General features: G+C 35.4%; 1 protein-coding gene across 3 annotated transcripts in view; it reads left to right on the forward strand.

The window, feature by feature from the left end:
• Nucleotides 1-13,912, forward strand: part of TMEM87A (transmembrane protein 87A) — a 39,214-nt gene that overhangs the window by 4,515 nt on the left and 20,787 nt on the right. For all 3 annotated transcript variants that reach the window (XM_006066202.4, XM_006066203.4, XM_044925179.1), the window contains exons 4-10: nt 1,964-2,077; nt 4,133-4,186; nt 4,271-4,315; nt 7,107-7,224; nt 10,787-10,848; nt 11,608-11,791; nt 13,047-13,146. In XM_006066202.4, coding sequence (XP_006066264.3) covers nt 1,964-2,077; nt 4,133-4,186; nt 4,271-4,315; nt 7,107-7,224; nt 10,787-10,848; nt 11,608-11,791; nt 13,047-13,146 — 677 coding nt within the window. The remainder of the gene's footprint in view (nt 1-1,963; nt 2,078-4,132; nt 4,187-4,270; nt 4,316-7,106; nt 7,225-10,786; nt 10,849-11,607; nt 11,792-13,046; nt 13,147-13,912) is intronic.

Here is a 13,912-nt window from a genome sequence, read left to right on the forward strand (position 1 = left end):
GCATGTTAATATAAAAAGCACATTTTTTAATGAAAAATAATTAATTTTCAAAAAACTGGGTGCAGTGGTGTTATTTTATATTTTTGCAGATCTCTTTATTTAATGTCTGAACTTCCCTGGTGGCTCAGATGGTAAAGTGTCTGCCTACAATGCGGGAGACCTGGGTTCAATCCCTGGGTTGGGAAGATCTCCTGGAGAAGGAAATGGCAACCCACTCCAGTATTCTTGCCTGGAAAATCTCATGGATGGAGGAACCTGGTAGGCTATAGTCCATGGGATCGCAAAGAGTCGGACACGACTGAGCGACTTCACTTCTTCACTTCTTATTTAATATCTAGGAGAAGGAGGTGGTGACCCACTCCAGTGTTCTTGCCTGGAGAATCCCAAGGATGGCGGAGCCTGGTGGGCTGCCATCTGTGGGGTCGCACAGAGTCGGACATGACTGAAGCGACTTAGCAGCAGCAGCAGCAGCAGTGTAGTAGAAGATAGCTAGATTCTTATATCTTCTTCACTCAGTCTGTTGTGATGTGTTATTTTGGTTGAAGTGTATGCACAAAATGTGGCCTCACACAGATATGTAGTTGGAAAAGGAATGGTATTTTAATAGTATTTTCAGGTAATTGGATGATTACTTTTGCACTATCAGCACAAGGCAAATAACAGATGACGACCATGAAAATAGTTTTGCCTTCTTAGATGCATGGAAGTGTCCATGGACCACACTTTCAGAATTGCTGTAGTACAATGTACATGAGCATTGAAGATACACAGCTCCTGGATAGATTTTTTATTCTGTTTTCATCCAGCTGTTTGTATTATTTCATTTTTTACATTTCGCCTACATTCTTGAGGTTTCTTTTGAAAAATAAAGTACTAGTCTTTAAAAAATATCTACCATCCAGTTGGTTTTTTAAACCCTAAGCATTTTTAATTTCTACCCAGTATTAGGGTTTTGGTGGTGATTGTTTTGTTTTTTTTTTACAGAACACTGGGTAAGATTGGTATGATGAGGACTGTGTGTGTTAGTCGTTCAGTCATGTCTGACTCTTTGCGACCCCATGAATTTAGCCAGCCACGTTCCTCTGTCCTTGGAATTCCCCAGGCAAGAATACTGGAGTGGTTTGCCATTCCCTTCTCCAGGGGATCTTCCCACCCAGGGATCGAACCTGGGTCTTCTGCGTCTCCTGCATTGGCAGGCATGTTCTTTACCACTAGCACCGCCTGGGAAGCCCCGTGATGAGGACCAAAAGGATTGGAAAATTTAGAAGTCTTTCTAGAGTATGGTTTGAAATATCATTGATCCTTTTCTCCTAATCAGTCAATCACTAGTTTAAAAGCTCATACAGTTGAAGATTGTGATAAAAACTGGTCAAGAGCTTAGCAGATTCAGTCCTCATGAGTAGTAAAGAATGTAAAAATTATTTTGAATTGCCATAGGACAGAATTATGGAAATAATAAGCAGATAGTTGGAAGTGTGAAATTGCAGCTTAGGAAAATAGAGAGTGAGATTAGAGATCTTGGTATGGGAGAAGAATCACAGAACTGATGAAGCCACAGAAATGATGAACTTTTTCAGAGTATTAATAGTGGGCTGTGAATGGCTGCAGCAGTTTTGTACTCGGGCATATCTAGCTTATAAGCACAAGTTTTGTTGTTGTTGGTATTGTTGATTGAGTCAAGGAACTCTTGTAAATATATTTTCTTATAACAAAACCCTCTGGACTCTGACAGTTTCCCACATCTTCCTGGAATTTTTAGAGGACCTACCCTTCTAGAGTCATAGACTGGAATTCTCTACTTGAGTACTGTTTGATTCTTGAATACTAATACATAGTCTTTATCTGATATTAATTTTAAAAATAGCAAATCCTGAACTATGTACCTAAGACAATCGATTTGTTATCTTTTAAATATTTCATGTAAAAACTAAGTTAAATACTTGGTATTTTCTCTGTTTTCCAGTTGGAAGAAGTAGACACATACTTGGAAAACCTTAAGGAAAAAAAAGGGTTGTCTGGGAAATATGAAACATCATCAAAATTGTTCCAGAACTGCAGTGAACTCTTTAAAGCACAGGTAATATTTGATAGTTGTTCAAGGGAAATAGAAGAGGTGAAAAATATGATACCTGTATTTTTGGTGATGTCCATTTCTCAGTTCTTTCTTCTGGCAGAAATAGGTTAGAAGTACGTTCTGATTGGTACATAGTGAGCTACTTAAATATTCTCAGCAAAGAGAGAATGTGCTTTCCTTTGTGTGTGAAAAGCAATGCCCCACTTTTTAAAAAATGCAGTAAAATATACATACCAAAATTTACCAGTTTAACCATTTTTAAGTGTGCCTTTCAGTTACTTAAATACATTCATTCACATTATTGTACAACTGTCACCACTAGCCAATTCCAGAACTTTTCATCCTCTTAAGTGGTTACTTTGTAACAATTAATAATAACACCAGCCCTCTACTCCCACTTGCCTTGTAATGGCTATTCTGCTTTCTTTTGCCATGAATCTGACTGTTCTAGATATCTCAGAGAAGTAAAATCATACACTGTTTTTTGGCTTTTTTAACTTAAAAAGTTTTCAGGGTTCATCCATATAGCATGTATCAGAATTTCATTTCTTTTTAAAGGCTGAATAATATTGCATTGTACATTTATACTACATTATCCATTCATCCATTGATGGACTTTTGAAACTTTCATTCTTTTTAATTCTCTTGTTATCTCATCTAGTTGATATGTCCTCAGAAAAATCAACATTTTTAGATTTTACTACTATAGACCTGAAATCAAAGGATTGAATTTTGCACCTTTTTCATATAAATGGGAAGAGGTGAATTATACTGTATATTTTATTCTATTTATTATTCTATTTTTTCAGCTTGATTGTGGGATCTTAGTTCCTTGAGCAGGTATTGAACCTGACCCCTACTTTTGAAACCACTTAGTCCTAATCATTGAAGCACCAGAGAATTGCCAATGTCATTTATTTTAATGCTTACATGTATGTAATCATATAAATGGAGTTTATTATAAAATTCTTTTTTCTTAGAAGTAGGATCTGACCCCAGTTTTTTGGTAGGATAAAATTATACATTATATAGGTTTGAAAATAGTTATTTTAGCTATAGCCTTTGCTTTGTTCTTATTGCATTTAAATGCTGCTTCAAATTATTTAGCAGCTTGCCTTGAAGAGGCAAGGAGTTCATGGAAAGTTAGGCTTTCTCTTTAGCTACTGCAAATAAAAATTATTGATAAAAACTCTTTTACTTAATAATTGATGAGCAAATGAAGTAATTGATAATTTGAACTGTCAATACATCGGTTGCATTCTTGTCATAGTATAGATTTTACAGTCTTGAAGGAAAAAGAAAATAGCTTTAGAATAGTGGAAGTAAGGTAGAAAAAGAAAGCTAGTCACAGAATGATGTTGACTAGGGGATTTTCTTTCGGTTTTCCAAATTTATCCTTTAGCCTAGGAGGATTGGTTGGCCTTTCTTGGATTTGATTGTGAAAAGTTACCTATTATATACTGTTTCCCAAGGTTCACTACTTTATATCTGCTATAAGCTTTCCAGGATTTTGGCATAAATCCCTATTCATAAGGTTTCTTCCTCCAGTCTAATGTAACATGACCTAATTACTCAGGAAGGATAATGCTTCCTCTGCTGATAACTGGAAAGAAAAGTAATTAGTGGAGGTTTTTTAACAGGCATGGCGTGTGTTGTGATGGAACAAGCAGTGGATCCTAGGGTTGAGAGGCTCAGATCCCATTTCTATATCTAAAGCTTTATAGCTTTGAGTCACAGTTTCCCCACCCTTGGAAATAGAGGGGAACTGTGATATCCATTTATCCTATTTATGTATCTTCCATCTAAGGTTTTGTCAAGAATGACAGTATCTATAATCATAGAAAAATTGAGTGGCCAATTTGGTTTACTGTTATTTTTTAGTTCCCAGCAAGGTTTTATTCACTTGTTTGTGGTTAAATGGAAATATTTTGTCTGTTAATGTCATACTATTTTGTTTACTTTTATACTATGTTTTGCTTTAACTTTCTGTGGATTTTGAGCTGTGTTTTTGTTTTGCTATTATACCTGTTTAATTTTAGTTTTATTTATCTTTCATAGAGCTTTTCTGGAGATTTTGTGCATCGATTGCCTCTGTTAGGAGAAAGACAGGAGGTAATTGTTTTTCTTGTTACATATTTCTGAGAGTAAAGTAGAAATTCTGAATTAATTTACTAATTTTCTTTTTTCCTGTTTCAGGCTAAGGAGAATGGAACAAATCTTACCTTTACTGGAGACAAAACTGTAAGTGTGGTAGGGAATTTAGGGCATCGAACATATTTTAGTGTTCTTATGTTTGTTTACTTTAAATTCTTGTGCTTACATTTAAAAAGAAACTTAAGAATGGAAGCTATATACCAAAATGTTAATAATGGTTATCTCTGGATGATATTGTGAGTGATTTTTATTTTCTTTGTGTTTTCTATATTTTCCATGTTTGCTACAATCAGTCTATATTGCTTTGTAATTACCACCCTATAAATATTATTTGTAAATAGTAAGAAACTTTTAAGAAAGATTCTTAAACTCCAGAACTCCGTCTAAAATTATCTTGTGATAGACTATAATTGGAAGAGTATATCTCAAAATTTACCCTTTAAAAATGCACAGTTAAGAGGTTTTTAGTTCTGTGACCACCAATCACTATTTAATTCTAAACATCATCACCCCAAAAAGTAACCATGTCGTCTTTAGCCGTCACTCCTCATTCCTCTTTTCCCCCAGCTCTAGGCAACCACTGTTCTCTCTCTCACAATTTGTGACCTATGTCTGGCTTCTTTAACAATTTCAAACTCTGTCTTAACTTTTACTTGTTTCTTGTATAGAGCCTCGAGATTAGTGGGGGTGAGTAATTAGGGCCTACTCAGGTCTTGATTGGGCACATGTGCACCATTTGGCACATATGTGCCCAGCCCTGAGTGTAGTTGGAGCCTTCTAGATTTCCAGGAATATCTCGAAGCTTTTCAAAACCCCTATGGACATGTTATTTCCAAATTTTCCTTTTAAGTTTTTAGTCAGCCTCTTCATAGCCTCACCTGGTAATGTCACTTCAGGCAGCTGTGATCTTTCACAGTTGCTGCTGAGTATTTTGAAAACTCCCTCAGTACAGGGTCCTTCCCACTGAATGAGCTCTGAAATCAGATCATGTAAAAGATACACCTGAGATTGGAGCTTTTCATCACCTACCAGACAGCTCTAGTGAATGGGCTTTAGGGGACCACCAGACTTTTCCACTGGCTGCCAAACTTCTGTTTTTCACAGCTGTTAAAATTGTGAGAACTTTGGTTTTAAGGAGCTTAGAAAAAGGTCAAGAAGTTACGGTGAACAAAACCACTACAGGCTTGCTTTTCTTGCTGAAATTCAGGTGCTTTTCTTGAGGAAACAGATCTCAGATGTGGTTGCAAGTCTTCGGTTGATTTTGATAATTTTTGCCCGTATTCTTGTTGCTTTTACTGGTGAGTGTATTTTCAGGGATCTTTATTCTGCCTTTCTGGAATTGTCCCCACTCTCCCTACCCTGATTATAGTTGTACAAAATTTTAACCTAAAAAGTTAGGCATGGTAAGCTTCATTAAAATTTTTTTTTTTTTAATTGCATCCATTGGGCTTTTTCTTGTTCACTGTCAGCTATTTAGAAAATATACATCAGTGAAAAGAAGAAAATAATCTTCTGTAATACCACCACACACTGATAGATTATAAACATTTATCTTCTAGTATTTTGTCTGTTTGCATATTTATATTGAATTAAAAATGAGAATGTTATGTACTGTATTGAAGCTTTTTAAAAATTTTAGCAATATAAGATGGACAGCTTTCCAGTTCAGTAAATATTGTATGGCATTGTTATTTCAATGACTGCATAGAGTTTTATTATATGAATATGTTGCAATTTATTAGATTATCTGTTTTTGGACATTTTTATGTTTCATTATCCTGCAGTTGGAAACAGTGCTGTAGTGAATATTCTTGTAGATGTATTTGTTTTTAGATCTTTTTTTCTGGTTTCAGAAGAATTCTGTGTTGGTGAACATTTGCTTCAATAACTTAAAAGTAAAAATCTTAATTTTCCTTTTAAGACCAGAAAATAAAAAATTGCAAGTCTAGGTAGTGGTGCCTCCTTTCAGACATGAGGAAGAAGCAGCCAAGTATTTTCTGTGTTTATCTTGTCTTTCTGTTATAGTCTTGCTTTTCTGAAGGTCCATAGTCTCTCTGGTATGTAAGGCAACAAATCCTTTGGTGGCTTTTTGCTAAGGCTGTGCACAGACTAACTGGCCTTGGAATAGATAGCCAGTTCCACAAGCATGGTGGCTATTAATTCTACTTCCTTGACTTTGGGGGACAGTGACTCTTGGCTTTTCATATAGCCTAGCTAAGATCAAATATTTTATATAAATGTAAGACCTTGTTAGCAGAAACTGTGGTGGTCCTGAGAAGGGCATTGAACGAAGGGAATTAGATTCAGGAATTGATGTTTATAAGTTACTGATGTCATCATTGGTGGTTTTTTCCAGGTAATTTAAACTAAATTTCTTTAGTTTGTTTGGGATATCTCTGTAAAATACAACCTGGCATCCTTTCATGACTTGGTTAAAAGTGAAGTGAAGTGAAAGTTGCCCAGTTGTGTCCGACTCTTTGTGACCCCAAGGACTACGCAGTCCATGGAATTCTCCAGGCCAGAATGCTGGTCTGGGTAGGCTTTACCTTCCCCAGGGCATCCTCCCAACCCAGGAATCAAACCCAGGTCTCCCGCATTGCAGGCAGATTCTTTGCCAGCTGAGCTACAACAGAGACTCAATTTAGTGATTTAAGCTGAGGTTTCCCTCATTAAAAAAAAGTTATATGTGAGTAATTTATTATCTAATCTACTTTATTGCACTGTAGGCCTGTTTGTTTTGCCTGCTGTGTTAATCAGTAAAAGTGAAGGAATGGACCATGTTTCTAGGCACACTCTGGAATGAAATTTTATATTTTGTAATTAACCTGTGTTCTCAATTCTTAAGATTATAAGATTTGATGTCTTCTTTCCACTGTAGGTAATGCATGATCCATTGAAAACTTGGCAAGATGCACCATACATTTTTATTGTACATGTTGGCATATCATCCTCCAAGGAATCATCAAAAGAAAATTCACGAAGTACTCTTTTTACCAGTAAGTACATTTTGTTTCTTTTTATCATTTGTGTTGCTACTGTCTGGTTGTGTCGTATGGTGGCTAGTGTCAAATTGCTTTAAAGAGGGAATTAAACGAAGAATGTTGTCAAGTAGAAAAATTGAGGGAGAGAAATTAACATTTTTCTGCATCCAGTGTGAACAAGATACAGTCTTAGGTACTCATATTTTATTAGTGTGTATTATAGATATTAGATTTCATTTCCCTTCGTTTGTTACTCCTGCTTTTAACTTTTTCAGTTAGTATCATGTTCTCAACAGACTAGTTAAAATTCAGTTACTAAGTCAAGACTTGGACATTTTTAAATTAATTGACTTGTATTATTTTTTAATGTCTCAGTTTTTCTTACTATTCTCCTTTCTATTTTTGCCACCCAGTTCAGGGAATCATCACCTGGAATTTTACAATAACTTATTAATTAGTCTTGTTTTCTGTAGTTTCTTTTTTTTTTATTTCTTCCTTTTTTGCAGTTTTCTTCCCTTCCCTGCCTTTTCAAGTAGAATATTGAGTAGAAGCAATGATGGTGGACATCCTTATCTTGCTCCTGACTTTATTGGCAGTATTGGCACATTTCACCATTGAGTATGATATTTACTATAGAGTTTTCAAAATATTCTGTTTCAAGATTTTTTTTTTAAGAATGAATACTCAGTTTTATGGAATCTTTTAATCGAGTTTATTAAATTGATCATATAGATTCCTCATTTAATCTGTTATTGTGATGCATTATATTAACTGATTTTTTAGTGCTAAATTGTTCTTAAATTTCTGATATGCCATTTTTGGCCTTGATACACACACACACACACACACACACATATACACACGTAGCTGGATTCTATTTTCCAGAATTTTATTTAGAGTTTTTTGTCTATGTTCAAAGTAAAATTGGCCTAATATTTTAATTTCTTGTGTGTCTTCTATGGGTTTTAATGTTCAAGTTATTGCTAATCTCATGCAATGAATCAAAGAATGTCCCCTGTTTTTATATTCTGTTGAACAGTTTTGGTAAGGATGGAATTATCCATTCCTTAAATGTTTGATAGAACTCACTTATGATAGTGTTTTGGCCTGATGTTCTTCTTTTTCCCCCATGAAGATTTTAAACAAGTGATTTTTTTTCTTTAATAGTAATAAATATTTTAGTTTTTCTATTTTTCCTTGAATTGGGATTTTTCTTTTTTTCTTCCCCCTGAGAAATTTTCCATTTCATTCAAGGTTTTAAATTTGTTGGCATAAAGTTAGTAATGATATTTCTTTTACCAAAAAAAAATTTTTTTTTAATTCTTAGTATTGCTTTTATGCCTTCTCTTTTTAACTTGCAAAATCTTTCTAGGATTCTGTTTTACTATATTTTTATCCCAATTAACCACTCTTTCACTTTGTTAATTTTCCTATTTCATTGTCTTTCATTAATTTTTATTCTTATTTTTATTTCATTTGACTTAATTTTAAACTTTTGTTTTATGGGTTCTTGTCTTGAATGTTTAATTCCCAAGACCAGAGATGGGTCTTATTCTCCATAATAATATGGAATATAGCAGATCTAGGCAAACCAGAGGTGACCTGGCAGTATATCCTCCAGACCCATGGCTTTGTAATGGGCAGTAGCCTCATTGAACAGTTGCTAGTGTTTATTTTGAACCTTCTTTCTTTGAAAAGGATGGAGAAGAAACCCTGCTCCCTCCACTTCAGCCTCTTCGTTCATCAAATGGTTCTGTTCCCCCTTTATCTTGAACACCTGTTATTTTGAGTGATCTAGTAGAAGCTGCATGCTCAACTACTTTGGGACCCAGAGTCCACCTTGACCATGGGTTCAGTCTCAGTCACTGTTCTGCATTTTTATTCTGTTTTGATATGTGGAGCTGTTTATCTTTTCAAGCTTATGTCCTTTTTGTTTCCTCTCTCTTTTTTTTGTTTTTGCTTTATCCATCAGTCGTTTGGAACTAGGAAGATGATACTCAAAACTTAAGTACCCCTTGGTGGGAGCCCTGAAATTCTCTTAAGACAATTTTATCTTCTTTCTTCCCTTCATTAAGATCTTTGGTATCTTCTGTTACCTATAAAATATCCAATTCTGCAGCAAGACTTAGAAAACTTCACAGATTATTCCAGTTTACCTTCTGCCGTTTGTCAGAATGCTACTGTATAGTACCATGTGCAGCCTCAGAACTACATGTCCTTTAAATGTATCCTGCATTTTCACAACCATGATCATTTTCTTTCGTCATGTAATGTCCTCTGCCTGGATGGCTTTTTACTTTGTCATAGAAAATATACATCCTTCTGGGGCTGGCTCAGGGGGACAGTTCTCTGTTGCTTTTCAACTCCCTCTCACCTGGGGATGGTAATCCACTTGGTGGCAGAAAACGTGCGTCTTTCCATCTCCTATATTTTCCATAATGTGTGTCACATGGTAAGTGCTCAGAAAATGTATGTTGTATTTTAGCATAGGACAGGGATTAGCTTTAGAGTGCCAGATAGTAAATGTTCTCTCTGCTGCAACTACCCAGCTCTGCCCTGTGGTGTAGATATAGCCATTGACAGTATGTAAGTGGATGTGACTGTTTTCCAATAAAACTTTGGAATGGTTGGCCAACTTTGGCCCATGCACTGTATTTTGCTGACTTCTGCTGTAGAGTAAATAGAGAATGTGACAGATATTTACGAAGTATTTATATTTACTCTTTCATTAAATTAAGAAGGTTTAGATTACTAACCAGTTTGGCTATGAAATTTTTGTGATTGCTAATATGGGATGCTCCTTTTCTTCATATAAGTATTGGGTCTTACTTTTAATAGTGGTATGTCCTTTTTGCTTGATAAAAATTGGTAAGAAATATTTGTTGCATAGTCTGTATCTGGAGATAGATGTCACTTCTCAGATAAATTTTATTTATTTATTAATCATACCTAAAATTTATCCAAGTAGTTTTTATCAGTTACAATTTAAAAGTAGTTATAGGTTTACTTCAGTAAGGCAGCTCTGTCACATTCTTGTTGGTACTGTCATTTGTTTTGCTTCATTAAACACTTATTATTAAGCACTTTCTGAAAATGATATGTTAATAGTAGGAAAGTTAAGTAAAATTGAAGTAGGTAAAAAAAAAAAGCAATAGGAAAACATAGGCCAGGAGAGAGAAGAGGCAAAGAGGGTGACAGAATGAAGAAATGAAGCCCTGTACTTGGCAAAGCATGTTAGTGATGTAAGAAAAAGCATATGTGAAATATGTTTGGAGTTTAGAGGAGATGAGGAATAGCTCCAGTTGGGCAGCTCACCAGGCCTTATGGACGAAATACATTCACCTTGGTCTTTAAAGGACATGAGTATGGGAACAGAGGACTTTTCTATTAAAAATGGTGATGGAGCCAGAGACCTCTGCAGGACACAGCATGAACCATCAGAGCACTTCATGATTGAAATGGTTAAAAGTGAATTACCCAATGGAATTTTCATTAATTTCATCAAACAAATATCAGATGATGTTTCTGTTTAATTTTTTCATCCTTTACATTAATTCTGAGAACTGTGTTTTGGCAGTGACTGTTGAAGTGAAAGGTCCCTATGAATACCTCACACTTGAAGAATACCCACTGATGATTGTAAGTGAACTTAAATTCCTTAACCTCAACATTAAATGTGTTTGACTTGTTTTGAGGCCATATTAAAGACTTGTTCCTGAACAGTTCAGAAAATACTGCTTGTAGTTCTGTACTTCTTACTAGAATGTGATCTTAGGAGTGTCAGTGAACCCCTCCATGCCTCGTTTTCTCATTTATAAAAGGAAGACGTCAATGACTTGCAGAATTTTAGAGTTGGAGAGTACCTGATTCACTTTTGACATCCCTTAGATCCAAAATGGAGTACTTAAAACTCTGTAGTTTCTGATCCCACTTAGTATGACTAAATGATGGTGCTTTCTCCTTTTCAGTTGTGTCTGTCTGAAAACATCCTTAATCTGTTTTCAGGTTTCTTTTTGTTCATGATTGTTGTTTTTCCCTTGTACTTTTATAGTTTTCCCACTTTGGTGTTTCATAGCCTTCAGCTGTATCCTAACCCTGCCTTGCCTTTTTTCCTCCTTGTGTTGTCTTCATTTAAATAATTTTTGATTGTGAGCTGAAAAAAACCTTTTAATACAGAAGAGTGGTCACTCTTGATGACAGGTCCTGAGGCAGTCTCCCTCTGCCCAAGAGGAGACAATTTTTTCATCTTAGTATTGAACTTCACAGAAATAAATAATAATTTTTTAAATAGAAGGTGTAATATGTATATTTTTTATAATATGTTAGGACTATGTGTAGATTCTAAATTGGCTCTTGGCCCTAATCCTTCTTTTTTTCTTTTACCCACTTGGATGACAGTTTTTCATGGTGATGTGTATTGTATATGTCCTGTTTGGTGTTCTGTGGCTGGCATGGTCTGCTTGCTATTGGAGAGATCTCCTGAGAATTCAGTTTTGGATCGGTGCTGTCATCTTTCTGGGAATGCTTGAGAAAGCCGTCTTCTATGCAGAATTTCAAAACATCCGATACAAAGGAGAATCTGGTATGTACCGAAAAATGTTTGCCAGTTTGTGAGTGATTGGTAGGTGAGACTAAAGAACAATTTTCCCAAGGTCAGCAGTCATTAAGTAGATGTGGCTTTTTAGTTTCTTGATTATGATAACAACTTAAGCAGAATCACTGTGATTGTGACATGATTTTTAATCTCTTAACTTGTGGTGTCAGTGATTTAAGAGTAAGGTATGGTACTGAAGTTGCTCAGTCATATCCAACTCTTTGTGACCCCATGGACTGTAGCCTACCAGGCTCCTCCGTCTGTGGGATTTTCCAGGCAAGAGTACTGGAGTGGGTTGTTATATCCTTCTCCAGAGGATCTTCCTGATCTAAGGATTGAACCCAGGTCTCCCGTATTGTAGGCAGACACTTTACCGTCTGAGCCACCAGGGAAGATTTAAGAATAATTTTATTGAAATATACTAAAAAACGTTGCAACAGTAGTGGCCATTTTGGGAATATTTTCACCATCATTGAATCTCAGTTGCTGTTGATTTTTAAGGTACCATTATTACATGCATCTAAGAAATAAGAAAGAAAGTAAATACTACTAATTTAATTGTAAGATGCCATTGATTGTAAGACACACCTTGATTTCAAAGCTTCTTTAGAGGTGTGGGGGTGGTATCTATTTGGTAAAATATAGTAATACCGTGAAAATAGAAGAGTATTTGTGGTTTAATAAGGTGAACAGATAATGATAGAAATTGTTTTGTGCTGAAGTGTTTTTTGATAGCTTCAGTTCTCTCATCAGACCATACATATAATTATTTTTTTCATTTAATTATTAGTAACTGTTATTGTAAGATATACTAATTAGATCTTTCCCTAGTCTTTGAAATGGCTTGAAAATAATAGATGTAAAAAAGAGTTGAAAATTCTGTGTTTGTGTTTTGTGTTTTCTGTGCTATATTTCACAGTTGTTTTTTTTTAATGGGAGGAATTCTCCTTAGATGCTATAAATTATTCAAATAGGGTAAGGTATTCTGAGGTTTTAGTGATGTGGGAGGTGGAGAGGGAAAGTAAATTGACACACCCAGGTTACTATCCACATGAGGAAGATCCTAAATAATATCAGCTTCTACTGGTAAACATTGGCAGAATCGATATTCTTTTCAAGTAGGACTGATGTCAGTGTTTGTTCTGAAGAATGTTAGAAATCTACATTTTGGGTCTACAGTTGCACCTTTTCCCAAACTTGGATTACATGCTGCAGTGTTTCTCTGTTTTTTTCTTTCTCACAGTCCAGGGTGCCCTAATCCTTGCAGAGCTGCTTTCTGCAGTTAAACGCTCACTGGCTCGAACCCTGGTCATCATAGTCAGTCTGGGATATGGCATAGTCAAGTAAGTATTGCCTTTAAGTGTTGTCTTCCTATATGGAAGAGCAAATTAAAATGCTGATTAAATTGAAACAGTGTTTCAGGTTCTCAATGTAGTTCTGAAAGAGTTTATATAAGAGATAGATATGAAGTCAAAAACATCTGAAATTTTTTAGATTCGCAGAAGTTGGAAAAACCTTAGTGTTTGATTTCACTGGTTAGAATTCAAGGAGCATCTACAGGAAACCTGCAATTTAGCAAATGACATTGAAACATCAAACTTTTAGAGTAAACTTATTGTCTTTACTCTTCCAAAATATTCTTGCAAATCAGATTTTTTGAATAGGTAGAGTGTTCTTGGGTGCCTTCTATATATTAGACTTTGTTCTAGGTCCTAGGGATACAGCAAGAAAACAAAAGACTTGGAGCTTACATTTATGGGGGGGCTGGTGCACAGACAAAGGTATTTGAGTGAGAAATCTAATGTGTCTGTGAGCAGATAAAGCAGGGAAAGGGTATAGAAAGTTCTAACCAGGAGGGGGAGCTTGAAATTATAATTATGGTGGTCAAGGAAGGCTTCACTTAGTGACATTTAAGAAAAGATCCAGGTTAGTGAAAGAACTATATATACATCCAGGGGAAGAGATGCTAAGATGTGGTCAGATTCTTTTATATTTTGAAGATAGAGAAAATGGACTTTGCTGATAGAGCAAATATATGATATGAAAAAAACGAATCAGGGATGATGCCAACGATTAATGTTTTGCCCTAAGCAAGTAGAAGGATGGAAG

The sequence above is a fragment of the Bubalus bubalis genome, chromosome 11 (assembly GCF_019923935.1).
Source record: "Bubalus bubalis isolate 160015118507 breed Murrah chromosome 11, NDDB_SH_1, whole genome shotgun sequence".
Classification (NCBI taxonomy): Eukaryota; Metazoa; Chordata; class Mammalia; order Artiodactyla; family Bovidae; genus Bubalus; species Bubalus bubalis.